We start from the raw sequence: 16,739 nt of genomic DNA on the forward strand, positions 1-16,739 counted from the left end.
CCAGGGGGGGGCTCTCAGGGTTGCACAAGGCTGCTATTATCCAGGGCTAAGCACCCTGTCCAAACACAGCCCTGCCCCTCCTGCAGCTCAAACAACTCCCCAGGTTGGAGAAACCTCCTCAACAAACCTCCTCAAGTGCTGCGAGTTGCCCACAGCCAAACATGCAGGACGCTCGGTTCCAGTGCCCCTGCTCCATGGCAGCCTGTCTTTATGCCTCAGTTTCCTCTCATGTCAATCAGAGCCAGAGTGGCTTTGTTGGAGGACAAAGCACTGGGTTTTCTTCTTCAAACCCCTTCTGCCTGCCACACTCTTGCTCCCTATTCACACAGGAGTCCCAAAGCTCACTGACTCACATTCACCCCACCTGAGGAGAGGCCCAGGGCAGCCCCAGCATCTCCCAGAAGCATCGAGAGCGCTCTCCTCCAGCTATCGACCCAGGAGCTCTGAACCTTTGCATATCCTCTTCTCTCCTCCACTTGCTTTTCCGGCAGCGTAAGCTGTGCTCCAGGCCCTGGGCAGCATGGGCTGCATCTCTCTAACCACCCTGAGCCACTCTGGGGCCAGGCTGCAGGTTCCCCTGGGCCACAGCATTCCTCTTGGGAATCCTCAAGTGCCTCTCATACTGCCAGCCCCTCCAGCAACCCTGTACTGGCCCCCAGCCCCAGCCCTGCTCCCCCACCGGTGCCATGCAGCGGCCCTTCCCATGCCCTCCTCCTGCCTTGTCTGCGTGCCAGGCCAGCCCCCCCCAACACTTTCCCAGCCAAATAGGCTTGATGATTCATCGGAAATGATTAAATTTTTTCCCCACGAGATTAGTTGCTTAAAATGGCAATGCTGGGCAGTGATAAGGCTTATAGCCCTTGCATTGCTGGTGCAGAGGAGAGGCCTCCTCCCAGCTAGCGTGTTCACCGGGAGGAACAAGTGCAAGGGAGCTGTGCCATCATGCACGGGCTGCTCACGAGCTGCTCTCCGGCCCCATGGCTGCAATGTGAGGATGCTCTCACAGCCGACAGTGGCAGGAGCTCCCTGGGAACAGCCACCCCCCAAGCCGGTGCACAGGCCTTGGGGGCCCCCTAACAATGTGCTCACACTTTCCTCTCCCTACAAAAGGCACTTTCCTCTCCCTCCTCTGGCAGCACCAGAGGAGCCTCAGGCTCTGCTCCCCTTGGAGGAGGGAAAGGTATGTTCCATTTTGCACAAAATATCACTATTTAAGCCTCGCAAATGCCACCCTACAAGGGAAGAGGGCCCAAGGGGTCCTGCTTTCCCGCGGGAAAGCATCCACCAAGTCAAACAAACAAGCGTGACACCACAGATGACACACTGCTGGTGCTAACATTCATTCTGTGTTAAAAATAAAGCGAAATGTTGCTAATAAAACCTCTGCATAAAATTCCCAGCAGTTGGAAAGGGCAATGCCGCTCCCTGGAGAAAAGAGGCTGGCCAACCACTGCAGCAGGGACTATGCCACCCTGAAACAGCCTTCCACTGTTACTGCCACAGCCATGCCTCCAGTTGGTCAGGCTTCTGCTTTTCGGACCATTTAACTTTGAAGAAAACATTTTTTTTTCCCTAATGAACTAATGGTTCTGGGGAAGATGGGCAGGATTTGAAAGCAAGGCTCTGCTGCCCTCACAGCTGGCATGAAATCGCCCCACCACACTGTGTGTGGCACCCGGTGGGCTCGGGGTCTCTGTGTGGGGACCGCAGCAGGCTGGCCACCTTCATCTTCCCTCTCTGCCGCCTTATCTCACGCCTTTTTATTTATTTGCATCCCTAATGCATTTGGCTTCAGCCTCCCATTCACCGTTGTGCAAACAAACAGTGTGGATTAAGCTCCCGTGTCGCAGTCCCACGCGCGCAGCCTGGGGTGGGAAGGTCAGGGCCCACGGGTCTGGCCCCAGCTGAGGCACGGAGCAGCTTTCACTCTCCAGCAGCCAAGGGAATATGGGTGTCCGGACCCCCATGGCCCTCAGCGCTGTGCTTCTCCCACCCTGTTGACACCTCTTGGGTGAGAGGCTGCGCCTGGGCAGGTGTCTCTGGCCCTGAAGCTGTGGGACTTGCTGGCCCCTGGCAGCGCAGTTGGACAGCCGCTCCTCTCTGCTGGGAAACCTGGGGACCACAGGACAGCTCGTGGGCACAGCCTGCCTGAGCAGGGCTGATTATCCTGGCATTATCTGAGCACTGAAGGTTGCAGGCACAATTTGGAAGCGTGTAATTGCATTTGCCTTTCTTCTCTGGCTCCTGCTGAGCCTGGCTCTCTGCAGCGGGAGAGGAGCGATGGCCAGTGTGCAGAGCCAGGCATCGGGCCTGGGGCTGAGCACAAGCTGCATCCTAGCATGCACGTCAGCTCCTTTCACCTTTCCCAGCCTTCCCAGCAAGACCCCTGGGGCTTATCTGGGTCCTGCCAATGCTGCCAGAGGAAGCTGGCCCTGGTGCAGGCTGTGCAGGCAAGCAGCACTGTTCTCCCGCTATGCGTGCTCTGACATGCTGCTTGGCATGCCCCAGGTGCGGACGGGGGCCCCATGCCTTCCCCAGCCCCTGCAGCCCCTGACCATGTTGATGGGGCCCAGAACATCCCAGCTGGCTCAGCAGGGGTCTGTGAGGTGCCTGGGGTGCTCTGTGTGCCGCCTGCCTCCCAGCGAGCCCCCTGCCAGTGCCGGTGAGTGATGAGCTGTCGGCTGGCGCTGGCTTCCTGTGTGGCTCCAGGGTCGATGAAAGGCAGACGTGCAGGGCGGAAGGCAGCTGCCGCATCCGCCCGGGCCTGCACCTCTTCACACAACACTGTCAGGGCCGAGAGGGGCCCCGCTCCCTTGGGAAGGGATGGGACGCAGGCCAGCGATGTGCTTTCCCACACCGCCCAGGAACAGACCACCACTTCCCTGCCGCTGAGGCACGGCAGTGCTAAGGCTCACTACCTCCAGGCAGAAACCCCAGGGGTACCTCCCCGCCAGCCTCTGGTGCTGCATTTGGGGCTGCTTTAGGGCTCATGCAATGCACTGCGGTCTGGGGTAAGTACAGGGACCTGCCTGGGCTGTCTGACCTCTGGCTCCCCATTCTCTGGGTGGAAAACCATGAGGGATGGGCTATCAGATGTGCCATGAGGGCAAAGCTGCCTTGGGGTACCTCCACCCCATCTCCGTCCACCTCCTGGAGCCCTCTTTGATGCCCCTGTCCTACAGCTCAGGAAAACGCCTTCTTCCACCCCCCCCTCCCCCTTCCTCGGCTAGGTTCCCAGCGACTTCTTTGTGTCTCCCCTCTCCTTCCTCTCCCCTTCTGCAGGGCCTTTATGTGGGGATTATTAACCATGGCTACAGGGCCTTTGTTTAGGAGGGGCTGGGAGCAGGAGCAGGGTGAGGGGCTGGGCGGGTGGAGGAAGGAAGGATGTGAGCAGAAGGGGGGAAGGAAGGTGACATCTGGATTTCTGCGCCGGAGGAGCACACTCTCCCAGGGCAGCTGTGTGGAGACGGCCAGGGGCTTGGCGGATGCAGAGCGGCGGCAAAGTCCCAAAGAGGAGCCAAGCTGGAGAGTGTCACCCAGCCCCACAACATCCAAAGCGCAGCCCACAGCATCTGCACCGGTGATGGTGCTGCTGTCAGAGGAGCCCCAGGGCTCCAGCTCCCCTGCAAGGGCTGGCTTGTGGCATGCAAGTGACATGGGCTTGGCCACAATCCACAGGGAGCAGTGGAGGGGTGGCAAGGAAGGCTGTGGAGCCGTGCAGCCCTCCCTGCACACCCTCCCCCAGGGGCCTGACCTGTGCTGTGTGCGGGACGGAGGGACAAGGACAGCTGGGGGAGGGAGTGGTCCTGGGGAAACCTTAGCCAGCTGGCAGCCACTGCCTAGGCACAGGGGGAAGGAGCCCTCTGCCCGGGGCAGGCCTGTCACTTGACATCCCGGGGGTACAGGCTCCCCACGGCCCAGAGCAGGTGCAGCCCTGGGACAGCCACATACTGCCCTCTCGCTCGCACATGCACAGCCAGGCTGGCTGGTCACGTATGTGCCCCAAGCTCCTCTCCCAGCCGCGGCGTGCTGCCTTCCTGGTGCGAACAGCAGGCTCTGGGGCTGGAGCTGGGTGGAATGGGGGCTGATGGCAGCAGGGGAAAGCTGGGAGCCCCGGGATGGCTATTTATAAACCGCCCTTTTCCTTCGGAAGACTTCCGAGTTCATCTCCCCCCAGCAACCAGCCGGAAAAAGGCCCCATTGTCTTGGCACCAGATGGACCGGGGCCGGGCGCTCACCCACACAATGGGGTGGATTATGTGCCCAGCCGGCGGGGGTCCGGCAGCGGGACGCCCAGGAGGAGCAGCTGCCATCAGCGCCCACGCAGCAACCCCGCGGCATTGGCTGCAGGGCTGAGAGGGAGGCGGGCGGGGGTCCCGGCCACACTCATTACTCACCCCTGCTAATGCCACAGGTCTTGCACCACAGCTTCCCAGAGGAACGGGGAGAGGGAACGCCTCTGCCCTGCGCTTTGTGTCACCCAGCTTTATCAGCTTGCTGCGGTGTTGCTGAGCTGCATGCTCCCCACTACCAAGGAAGAGAGGAGAAGCCAGCAAGAGGGCCCGGATTCACCCCTTGTACTTGCCTGCTGCCCCAGGCAGTGAAGTCTTCATCCTGGTTTTGTCTGCAGGGCTTGGGAGTCCTCCAGGACAGCTCATTAGGTGCAACTGCAAGAGAGTATAATGAGAGATTAGTCCCAGGCAGGTGGTGAGGCCAGCCCTAGCTTTGGGGGAGCCCCTCTCACACCCATGGGCTGTGGAGGATCCCTTTGGAGGGCTTTGGAGAAGGCTCTCTGCTGCTGTGAGGGCACATGGAGTAGGGATGAGGACAGATGAGGGCTGCCTGGGAGAAAGCAGCGAGCAGGGTGCAGTCCCTATGCCACCTCCCCGCACCACTGGCCCTGCGCCCTGCTCAGCCCCACAGCATCAGGGACACGATGGAGCACCAGGGCTCAGGGGAACTGTGGGGCTGGCCAGGTTGAACAGGGATTTCTCCTTGCAAGACTTTCCCATGGAAGAGGACTTGTTTTTCCCAGGGACATCTGGCTGGGCTCCAGGGGGAGAGAGATATCCCAGCTCCCTTCGTGGGGAGCCACACAGCCCTGCAGAAACACAGTAGGCAGCCCTTGTGCTCCCGCTCTTCCACCAGTCTGCAGGGCAAATGAAGGTTGGGAAGGTGCCTGCTGCCGGGGACACCAGGGGAGATGGGCACCCTCCAGCTGCCGAGCTCTCCCCAGCAGCCTCAGCTGTGAGGCATGCGGGGCGGATGCTGGCTGTCATTCCCTGCTGGCAGGGACGCATACGGTGGGGGAAACCATCACCTTTACCTCCAAGGCTAGGCGAAGGCCAGAGGAAGAGGGAGCCACGCCATCCTGGAGCTGAGCCTGCGTGAGGACGGGAAACTTTCCTGGAGCAGATGCACCGGAATGAGCTATTGTTCCAGCCTGGCCTGTGAGCACGGGGCTGCAGGCGCCCGCCGCCACGCTGAGGCATCTGCCCAGCCCCTGGTAAGGGCATCTTGAGGGGACCTGAGGTAAGGCTGCTGGCAGCACTCAGGAGTACTGTGCTGGCTGGCTTTTCCCAGGTGTTAGGGCTGCTGCATGGACGGGGGTCTGCAGGAGAGGGTACCCTGGGGATAGTCCCAGTTGCCCTGCCAGCCCTGAATGTGCTGGAAGAACTGGCATGATGCCAGCAGGACCCACATCCAGAAACACCCTTCCTGCCTCAGGGCAGTGGCAGGGTAGGATGTGCCCGTGCAGCAAGGGCCTAGGGAGGCAGGGGAAGATGCTAGGGCTGGGGAAGCTCTATGTCCCTCTGTAGAGGCAGGCCTGGAGGGAGCTGTGGTGGTCCCCAGCACTGTCTCCCAGTTCCGCTGCTGCAGGCTGTGCTGCCAGTCCTTTATCTGCCTCATTTTTCCCATTCCTCTGACACCCACAGCCTGTTCCCAGCCAGCCTGCTGGGACCTGCCCAGGGTGCAATGCAAGGCAGTCCCAGCACTGCTAGCGTGGCTCCAGGCTCTGCATAGCCTGGGCCCCAGAGCACAGGGTCCTGATCCCCCCCAAGCACGTTGAGCTCCAGAGAGCTCCTCAAGCAACATGACACCTGGCCCCAGGCTTGCTCCCTCCTTCCCTCTGCTTCCAGCTAAAAGCTGCAAGGACACAGCAGCTATGACGGCTGAGGCAGCCCTACAGCTGGCTTCTTCTAGCTGCTCAATTTCCCTGAAATGTGGGGCAGCTGCCCAGCTGCGGTGAGCTCAGCACCGGGAAGACAGCTCAGAGGCATGATGCAGCAACAACCCAGTGGCCAGGCTGGGTGCCAGAGCAGCCGGTGCACTGGACAGCCCCTGGCCGGCAGCGGGTGTCCAGGCAGGGCTGCCTGCAGGGCAGGCAGGCAGTGGTGCACACACATCCCTGGCTCCTGCACCCTCAGGGTGGGCTATGGTTGCCCCAGTTAGCACCAGCACAGCCCGGTTTATGGCAGAGCCTTGTCTGCCCTGTGCCAAATGATCACTGAGAGGCTGATGGGGGGAGGGAGCTCACAAGTGGGGCCCATCCTGTCCTGCTGCTGGCAGCTGCCACAGGCACAGCTGGGAGCACAGTGGCGTTGTGCCCAGACCTGCAGCAAGTGCAGGGACAGCTGGGGGAGCCCTGCTTGCAAGGAGGGGTCCTGGCCATGGCCCAGCTGCCAGACACCCTGGCAGGGATGTCTGTCCCCCCCACAGGGCCCTGGGAAGGAGTGTTCTGTCCCTGCATGCCAGCCTCTCGCTACTCTGGGAGCCCCGCTCCACTCTGCCTCCAGCCAAATCAGTGTTGCAACCTGAACTGATCCCCTGGGTGCTCCCAGCCCCCTGCACCCCTCTTCACCCCATGCCGGGATGCCTGAGCCTTGCATCTCTCTCCAGCAGGTCTGGATGCTGCAGAGCCAGACACCCTACAGCAAGGGAGATCCGGCACAGGCTCCCCTCTGCTCCCTAGACCAATGACAGAAAAGCCCTGCTAACGGAGCTCTGGCCTCTAAACCCTGCAGCCCCTGCACCTCTCCGGCCCTGCAGCAAGGACCCCACGAGGCACAGTGCCCCAGTCATGACAGGGGCCTGGGCAGGTGCCAGGAGCGGGGAGGGGGAAGCAGGTGCGTGACCAAAGGCAGGGAATGAGTGGAGCACACCCAGCCCTTGGCTCAGCTCTTTTTTTCCTTCTCCTGTTTGGTAAAGCAATGAGAAATCCAAACATTACCATAAATGCTGAAAGCATCCTTCCTCCATCACGTGGGCACGGGTGCACACACTGCCGGGGATCCAGGCACCCGCTGCTGTGAGGAACCCCGCAGCCAAAACCGGCCAGGCAGGGAGGGGACGAGGCTGGCAGGCAGCCAGCCAGCAGGACAGACCCCAGGCAGGGACAGACAGACTGACACACACACATCTGCCATCCCAGCAGCTGTTGCAGAAGGTGGCAAAGCTGAGCTACATGAGCATGCGGACTAGACCCAAACGAGACGTGAACAGTGCATGGCAATAATGGGATAAGATTGTGAGGCTGTAATAGCACAAGAATGTATATAAAATTATAGAGGCTGTTAATGTGTTTTAAAGGCTTTAAGGACCTTTTTTAACTGCCTAAAAGTAGTCATTCATGATACAGCAGAACTTATAGCTTGCTTAATGCTCTTGCTTAACTTTGACCTGTTTTCTGATTGGAAGAACAAGAAAATCTGGAAAACCTCGGAACTAGTTTGAGCCTGAAAAAAGGACATAATAACCACTGGTCTAAACTACAGCCCCAGAAACAGAAAAAGAATGAACCCCCCTAGAGACAAGAAGGACCTAGTGAAAAATAAGAGGACCCCAGATGTGAATATTACTATTGGACTGGACTGTCATGTGTGGGATGGGAACTTACATTGTAAGGGTATAACTGCCCAGGGATTTTAGTGTTTGAGGTCCCTCCCCGGAGGCACCCAGCTCGAGCTGTCTAAATTTGTGCACTATAGACAGAACAAATTACGCTTTTATTTTGAAGGCCTTGATTAGAGACTCTGCTTCAGAAAACCTGGGGTTTGAGTCTGAGGGAAGAGGAAGCGCCTGAGAGGGAGTGTGTGTGTGCCAGGAGTTGAAAGGGGCACCTGTTGGCTCACTGGGGTCGCCCGCTGTGAAAGGACTCTGGACCTGGCAGCTAAAATCTCATGTGGCATGTGTGCAACTCCTTGTTTGGTGTGTGAATGCTCAGGCAACGGCTTCTCCCTTAACACAGCCCAGCCAGTGCTGTGGCTTGGGGAGAGCTGCGTCAGCTCGGTGCAGTATCACGCAGAGTGTGCCAGGACACGGCCCCTGCCCTGGCTCAGGGTGTTATGGTGGGTGAAGGGGCAGGTGGCTGCAGGAAGGGGACCCCGGCGTCCTGCTGCCTTGGGGCTCTTTGCTGTCCCGGGGTGCAGTGCTTCCCTCCTTGGCCCTGCACTGGCAAGTGCCTCCCAGCGCTGCAGATGTCTTTCCTATGGGTCATCCACTCCACACGCACTCCCCTTCCTTAAAAAGCCTTGGGCTCCAGGGCTGGGTTTTCCTGAGCTTGTCATCACTGTCAGGGCAGCAGAGCTGGACCATCTCCTGGGGCACGGCAGAGCGAAGGGCAGAGACACTGTCAGCCCCACACCCTGCCCAGGAGCCAGCAGGAGCTGCTCTGGGGCTGTAGCCTTGGGCCAGGCCATGGCCATGGGTTTATTCTGGGACCTCCTGCAGGAAACTGCTAGGTGGGGTGAGAGCAGCACAGCCCTGGGCTGATCCTGTCCCAAACACTCCCACCCCTGGGACCCCGCTAGAGAGCGCAAACCTTCCCTGCGCCAGGGCTGAGGCTGTCGCAAGCTCATCACATGTGTGGCCCCCGGCACCCCAGAGTGGTGGGTGCCCCCCACGCTGCTTGGAACCGGAGCGAGGGTGGGCCTCTCTCATGTCCCGGCCGCCCCCGCCCCGCTGCGAGCGGGCCCGCGGTGCCGCGAGTTCCGCCACGGTCAAACGGGCGCCGCTGTCCCTTTAAATGCGCGCCAGGGGGCGGAGCCCGCCCCGGCGGCGCCAGCCAGCCGGCGGCGCCCCACCCGGCAGCGGCCACGCCCCCAGCGGCCGCGCCCCCGCCGCGTCCTACGAACCGCCCAATGGGCGGCAGGAAGAGGCGCGGCCCTCGCCGCCGATTGGCCCGGCGCCGCGCGGCAGCCCGGGTGAAGATGGCGGCGCCCAGGGCCGGGGGGCGGCGGGCGGGCCGCTGCTGACAGCGCCGTACGGGCCCCGGCGGGGCGCCCGGGTCCGCCATGGACCTGCTGTTTCTGCTGCTGCGCGGCCTGCGGGTGGCCCTGGACCTGCTGGTCCTGGTGCTGGACGTGAACTTCTTCTTGGTGTCCTCGCTCGTGTCGGCGCTGCTCTGGCTGCTCGCGGCGGCCTGCGGCCTCCCCGCCGCTGCCGCCGCCGGGGCGCTGGCCTGCTGGGACGGGCTGCTGCTCTCGCTGGCCTCCCTGGCCCGGGCGGCCTGCTGCCTGGCGCTGGGCGCCCTGCAGGGGCTGGCCGGCCTGCTGCGGGGCTGCTGCTGCGGCCTGGAGGGGCTGAAGGTGGCGGGGCACCTCCTCTCGCACCTGGCACTGCGGGGCAAGGAGCTGCTGCACCGCGGGCTGTGCGGCCTGCTGGGCTGCGGCCAGGCGCTGGGCAGGCAGCTCTGCGAGGGGCTGGCCATCGCCACCAGCCTGCTGGCCTACCTCATCAACAGCCTCGTCAATGTCTGCCTCATCGGCACACAGAACCTCTTCACCCTGCTCGCGGCCCTCTGGGATTCCATCGCTGGCCCCTTCCTCAGAGTCACAGACCTGCTGGCTGCTTTCCTGGCGCACGTCTCCAGCAGTGCCATCGCGGTGTCCATCCTGCTGTGGTCACCCTGCCAGCTGGCCTTTGAGCTCCTGGCCTCCATCGTCGAGCTCTTCATCAGCATCTTCTTTGTGAATATTTACGGCCTGGGCTTGCTCCTCCTCATTATTGTCGTCAGCATCTTCGTGTTCAACCCCGGGCTGCTGTGGACACTGACAGGCTACGTGCTGGGCTACTTTAACACGTTGCCTTCCTACCACCGCCTGCAGCGGGATGTGTGGCGGCTCTATCAGGTGGCAGTCCTGACGCTGGGCATGGCCATGACCTCTCAGGCCTGGCGCAGGCTGGTGGACTGGAGTCTGCAGGTGACCAACTGGAGCCGGGGAGGCAGAGTGATCAACCCGGAAAGCAACCAGCGAGGGGCAGCTGCGCCTGCCCTCAGACCCGCGGCACCCAGCAGGCTGGCGCTGGCAGGCATCGGCCAGCAGCCGGCTGAGCATGAGGACCGGCTGCATGCGGAGCAGGTACCACAAGCGCGTCCCGCTCTGAGTCGAAGTGCCATGGCAGGACAGCGTCTCCAGCTGCCCAGGGAGGAACAAAGCACCTCCTGGGGGAAATCTCTGAGGAGGCAGCAGCTGAACGCAGCAGCTGGGGAGGGTGAGGGTGCTCCGGATAATGACCCCTGGATGCTCCTGAAAGAACAAGAGGAACGTAAGAAATGTGTCATCTGTCAAGACCAAACCAAGACAGTCCTGCTTCTGCCCTGCAGGCACCTCTGCCTGTGTCAGGAGTGCACAGAAGTCCTCCTGCAGCAGGCCATCTACCAGCGCAACTGCCCGCTGTGCCGCCAGATGATCCTCCAGACACTCAATGTGTACTTGTGAGCCCAAGGGGCGGGTGGCTTGGGTCGGTTTCCCAGGAGGTCAGGGGCACCCGTGCCTGCCTCTTGCCAGGAAGCAGAACTTCCCAGGGCTGCCTTGTGCAGCTTCCAAAGAACTAAGGATGGTGCTGAAAGGGCAAAAGGCTGTTGGGGACATCTGCTAGCCACATTTGCTACATAACAAAAGATTGTAGCTCTTGCTAGCAAGCACAATAACTGACCTCTGCAGCAGCCTGAAAGAGTTACTTTTTTTTTTTTTGTTGACAACTTTTGCTGTTTCAGGGCCTGTTGCTTTGAGCCTGCAGCTGTCTGAGATCCAAAGCAAAGTGTAGAAAGATGCTCTGGTCCTTCCTAGCCAAAGCTGATGGAAAGATTAAAGGCTGTGCATGCCCTCCTGGGAATCAGAGGGGCTGGTGCAAGCCAAGGGAGGGTTTTTTTTCCCACGGTCTGACCAGAAAACTACCTGGCAGACAGCCTTCAGGCCTTTGTTTCCTCCTTCCACCATCTAAATGGGGGGAGCTCCCTGGGAAAGGAGAAGTGTGCCCCTTTTTCAAGACCCTAGGAGAGCAATAAGCACACTCGAACTTCTTAGCCTTTGCTACCAGAGAGCTGAGCCTAGCTCTTAGCTGGAAAAGAGCAGGGTCTCTCGGGTGCTTCAGTATCCCTGTGACTTTAGTTTGATTTTTGAGCTTCCTATTCCCCTTGCCAGGACAATGAGGAACTGTGATGAACACAGGCTCCCTGAAGGCCAGCTGACTGCAGAGCTCAGTGTTGCTGCTGCTTCCATGCATCACCTATGCAAGACTAGCAAGCACACATCAGGTTACTCACATGGGGCGTCCAGAGGGAGTTACTCTTTCTGCAGGGGCGGCGGTGCTCCTTGTGGGACCTGAGGGGTGGCTGGCTGGCCAGTGCTCACAGCCCTGGCAGCAACAGCACACATCTGAGCCAATGCTGGAGAACCCTCTCTAGAAAATACTAATTTTTTTCAGGCTCAGAGTGCCATGGAACTGGATGGTTCACACCAGTACTTGATGCTTCCTAGGCTAGGCTGGATAGAGGGAGTAACTCTCTGGTAGTAAGGGAACACTCCAAAGCTCCTAGGAGCCCACTGAGACATTCCAGCTCCAGGCACAAGTTCTGCACAGCTGTGCTGTAGACCTGCAGTTGTGTGCATGGAGCACTACCAGGACCATGGCTGTCTTTGATTAGGGCAGGGTTACACTGCTGTTATGTCTTAACTGTCTGTCAGAAATGTAGCTAGTTTTATTTAAGTGTCCCCCAAGTCTTAACGAGGGCATCCAATTCTGGCTGGGGAGGCCTGAGATGGCTCATCCCAGCTTGGTCAACCAGCACCATTCCAAGAAATTGCTGGGCTGCAAGAGAGCCTTGCAGTAAAAAGCTTTTCCTTTTCCAACTGCTTGCCTGAGGTCAGCCACGTGCCACAGCCAATTTTGGCTGGAGCCAGACTGGAAAGAGTCTTGACTCCTGGACTGCAAGCCAAGAGCCTAAGGGCAGCTGGCATGGTCTTCCATCTCTATTCTCCTTGATTAGTCATTTAAGCCAAAACAGAGGCAGCAGAGAGGCCAGGCCATGCTGGGAGATGCCTCTGCATTGTAAACATGAGCTGTGGCAAGATATTACCTCACTGGAGAGTGGCTTTGCTCTGGGAGGCACTGCAGGGGCTGGTTGCCGCTGTGTTTGCTGGGGTTGGAGAGACTCCCTGGGCCAAGCGGGACTCCTGAGCACCCATGCGTGTGGGAAGGGCCTGGCCCCTGAGCTATCAGCTGCTTCCACCTCACTTGCAGAGATGCAAAGCTCCCCACTCAAGCACTGCTGCTCAGCCTCTTGTCCCTGTGCGCCCAGACACACACCACCCATGCTCCCTCCCACCAACTCTTCCATGGTTGCAGCCAGTGACACTTGCAGTTGAGTAGCCCAGCCATTGCCAGAGCCATGAGTGCAGCCCCACAAGGCTGCATTCCCCAGGGTCCTGCTTGTCCTAGGCACCTTTAGAGGTCCTCCCGAGGGAGCTGCACCCTCCTCTGGGTGTGCCTCTGGAGACACCTGGGAGTGCGGCCATGCTCCTGGCAGCAGGCAGTGGTGTTTGGTCAGGATCAGCTCATGGATCTTAGGCTGCAGTGTTTCCTATCGGAATTACAGCATGGGGGAAGGACATCTCCCCAGGACTGCAGTTTCTCCCCTCAACCCCTTTTTTCTATTACAGCAGCCGTGCTTATTGTTTTAAGGCCTGTTTGTTTGCTGCCTGTTTATAAAAAAAGAAGAGAAAGCTTTGCCTTAAGTTTAACTCTTTGCACTACGGACTAGACACTCAGCAGATTAAAGTCTCCTTTATCAAAAACTGCCTTCTGCCTCATTCTTGGGAAGGGTTTTCTCTGGGGGGGATGGGGTCTCCTCTCTGCTCACCCCTGAGCTCCAGAGGAAGCCCGTCACTGCACGGGGGGTCAGAGCTACAGGGCTAACACCACCAGCAAGCTCAGGGCTATTTCTCTGGCAGTGCTCGCACCCAGAAGGGCAATGCTGTGGGATACCCTGGAGCCAGGCTGCTGCACAAGAAAATGATGGCACCCAGGAGGATGACTCCACAGCTGAAGATGCAGTAGGTGGGCTTCCCAGGGCTGGCATCCCCCCAGCGCCTCTGCTAATCCACAGCGAGAGGAGGTGGTTGTGGATATGCCTGTGCAGCAGTGCGAACGTCTGTGTCTTGCCTGGAGATGTGTCCAGTTCTGCAGCCTCTTCTGGACCCAGGAGCAGGCAGAGCAGCTAGGGTAGCTCTTGCTGGCAGGGGCCCAGACCTGGTGGGCATCTTCACTCCTAGTTCAAGTCACTCTGAGCTGTTCGTGATGAGAGAAGCAACGGCTGCTTTGAAGAGGGGCCTGTACACATAGCTTCATCTGTTTTCAGGAGCAGTTCCTCCCTGTACTGGAGCAAAGGGATTCATACACAAGTTCTGAGATGGAGATCCCCAGGGCCTCAGCAGCCCAAAGCAGAGGCTGGCATTTCCCAGGCTGGCAGAAATATGCACAGGGACATGTAATCCCTGCTCCCCGGTGTCCTTGGCACCTTGATGTCCTGCTACTTGCACTGGAGGGCATTGGCAAGCCTGACTGTCCCAGGGAGGGAGGCAGCACCCAAAGCACTAGGAGTTGTAGAGCAGCAGGCAGCACAGGGCTTCGTCTTGCCTCACAGAAAGGCTATGGCAGGCTCAGCTGCACTGGGCTATTGGTGAGCAGACGCATTTGCCGCACAATGAGTTACTCCTTGGCCACAATCTGAGCTCTTGGCAGGTTACTGTGTGCTTTTAAGCACCCTCTGCTTCTCCAGCATCCTTGTAAATTGTTTGGAAAAATATTTCAGGACCCTGATGGGCAGAGACCCCAGGAGTTCTGGCTCACCCTGCTCTGAACTCACCTGCCTTGGCAGGGCCATGCCAGCAAAGTAGCTAATTTTAACCAAGATGAAAGCCACAGTGGGAAGAGGGGGGATGCTGGGAGGCCAGAAAGAGATGGACATCTGCTGTGAGAGTGCAGCTCTGCCAGGCACATTGCAGACATGGAAAGGAGGGCCATGCCGGCAGCCCTCCCAAGCCCTGTGGGGATCTGGCTGCAGACAGGTGACAGCTGAGGAAACTGAGGCACTTCTCAGCCTTCCTCTCTCACTCCCAGGGTGTGTGAGCCAAAGCAGGTTGGGCATCTGGGAAGGCTGCAGAGCTGCCCTGGAGCAGGAGGACTGGACCAGAAGGGGAACATTTGCTATCCCCCGCATAGACAGGGTGCTACTGGGTGCTACCAGCCCACCACCCCCTCAGCCAGCCCCAGCGGGGGACAGAGAGGGTGTTCAGCTGCCTCAGGCCACTGCGGCTGAGCCTGCCAAGTGAGGACAGGATGTGAAGGACACAGCCTTCCCCCGGGAGCCATCCTGCACGCATTTGGCTCACTCATTGGCCAAGCGGCAAGCAATTATGGGAGGAAAATGCAACCACCTCCCAGCTAATGGGCAGCACATAAGGTCCTTGAGAATGACGGTCAGTTACGCCAGAGCTGCCTGCTCCGGGGAATGTGGCCTTCGGTGCAGGGCTGCACTGCCTGGCGAGGGTGTCCAGCAGCGGCAATGCTCACAGACCGGGCCAGGGCATGAGATCTGAAGTCCCCAGGTTAATCCCTGCTCCAGAGCTTGCTCGGGAGCCTCACGTGTGAGCTGAGTGGGCTGGTCTCAGCCCATCGCAATGCTAAGACCCTTCGCCCTTCCCCAAGGAGGGAGGAGCATGATGCTGCTGGGTTACTGCAGTTTAGGAGCACTGGGGTGGTGGTGGGCTGACAGATTGCTGAAACCAGGGCCCTGCAGGCCTTGGGAAAAATCCCCAGGATCCCTTTGTCAGCCCAGCTGCAGTATCCCAGCCCTAATGAACCACTAGTCCCAGCCTGGGGACAACAGCCATCGTCTGCCTGACAGCAGGGGACTGGCGTGACAGACGCACGCTGCAGATGCGCAGCAGCATGAGCAGCTAATGATACCAGGCCAACAGGGAGGGAGCAGGTGACGATCAGTAGCCAAACCATGGGGGGCCTTTGGGCTGCTCCTGGGCACCAGCTTTGCTCCCTCATTAGTGGCTCAGCACAAGGACCCACACCAGCTCCCTGAACACGCCAGCAATCCCAGCACCTCAGAGCCGTAGTGCTGACTGTGGTGAGGCCTTGGGGACACAGAGTGGCTGAGGCTGCCAAGGACCTAGAGATCATCCAGCCCAGGCACTTCCTCAAGCAGCGGCAGCTAAAGCAGGTAGCACAGGACTGTGGCCAGTCAGGTTCTGAATGTCTCCATGGATAGGGACTCTACTACCTCTGACGAGCCTGTGCCAGAGTTTGATCACCCTCACAGTAGAAGATGGACAGCCCTTTGCTGGACTCGCTCCAGTGTGTCTGTGTCTGGGTCCCCTTATTCCTCCTAGGTTAACACCAACAACCAGCCACCTCCAATTCCTGTTCACTGGGACAGACCACTTGAGTTTGGAGGAGCTGATCCTTCATCCTCTTGGACACCTCTTCTCTCAAGGATGCGGGATTCTCCCAAACAGATCCCTGAAGAGGCCAGTGTCTACTCTCCTGAAATCCAGGGTTGTGGTCCTGCTTTTGTCTTTTCTTCTTTCAGGATCTTGACCTTCCCCTGGCCAGTCCTTCCTACCTGTGGGGCCCAGCAGAGCACCTCTCCTCAATCATCCATGCCAGCAAAGCATTGTCAACATGCTCCAGGAGCCTCCTGGACTGCTTGTGCCCCACTGGGTTGTCTCTCCATAAGATACCAGGGGCATACCAGGGCCTGACAAAACAGGGCATCTTCCAGATACCTGAAGAAAGCAGGCTGTGTCCTTATCAGGTGGCATGTAGCAGACACCCACACAGCTGCCTGCTAATCTTGACCCATCAGCCCTCAGCTGCCACATCACCAATCATCCCAAAGAGGCTGCAGCCCTGCAAGTGTTCACAGTCTGCTAGTTCCTCCTGTCTGCACCCCGTCCTGCCTGCATTAGTGGCCCCCACACATGCCCACTCCCCAGCAGGCCATGAGAGCTTGCCCACAACACTGTCCTGCCGGCACCGCCCTATCTGTGCCCCTATGCTGAAGTGACCCCACTTCAGTCCTGTTTTGTTGGTAACAGTCCCCACTGTTCACACTCCCCGAGCCCTTTGCTTACCCACCCCACCCACGACATCCCCACCTGAGTGAGGATTGTCCCCTCCCCTGCCATTCCCAGTTTTAAGTTCTCCTTACCAGGTCAGCTGTCCTATGGGCAGAGGTCACCTGAAGATGACTGGAGAGTACTCCCTGCAACTCGTCAGCAATGAGGGCGCTGAACCTATGCCATAACCGCAAGCTTTTGAGTGGAGCAGGAACCATCCTCCTGATGCCAGGAGTCACCAGGACAACCTTCACCATTAAGGGCATTTCCACTTTCGAAGCTAGCAGGTGCATGTTCTACCACCATAGCTGAAGGTTGGGCTCT

At 59.2% G+C, this 16,739-nt stretch overlaps 1 protein-coding gene across 1 annotated transcript; it reads left to right on the forward strand.

The window, feature by feature from the left end:
* Positions 1-9,147: 9,147 nt before the first annotated feature.
* On the forward strand, positions 9,148-13,079 carry RNF26 (ring finger protein 26). The gene has a single exon (XM_032998209.2). It carries the CDS (start codon positions 9,294-9,296, stop codon positions 10,719-10,721), a length of 1,428 nt encoding a protein of 475 aa, XP_032854100.2. The 5' UTR covers positions 9,148-9,293; the 3' UTR covers positions 10,722-13,079.
* Positions 13,080-16,739: the final 3,660 nt, after the last annotated feature.

The sequence above is a fragment of the Tyto alba genome, unplaced genomic scaffold, assembly GCF_018691265.1.
Source record: "Tyto alba isolate M040663 unplaced genomic scaffold, T.alba_DEE_v4.0 Super-Scaffold_32, whole genome shotgun sequence".
Classification (NCBI taxonomy): Eukaryota; Metazoa; Chordata; class Aves; order Strigiformes; family Tytonidae; genus Tyto; species Tyto alba.

Coding starts and splice junctions, on each gene's coding strand:
- RNF26 (XM_032998209.2), top strand. CDS start 9,294: ATGGACCTGCTGTTTCTGCTGCTGCGCGGCCTGCGGGTGGCCCTGGAC.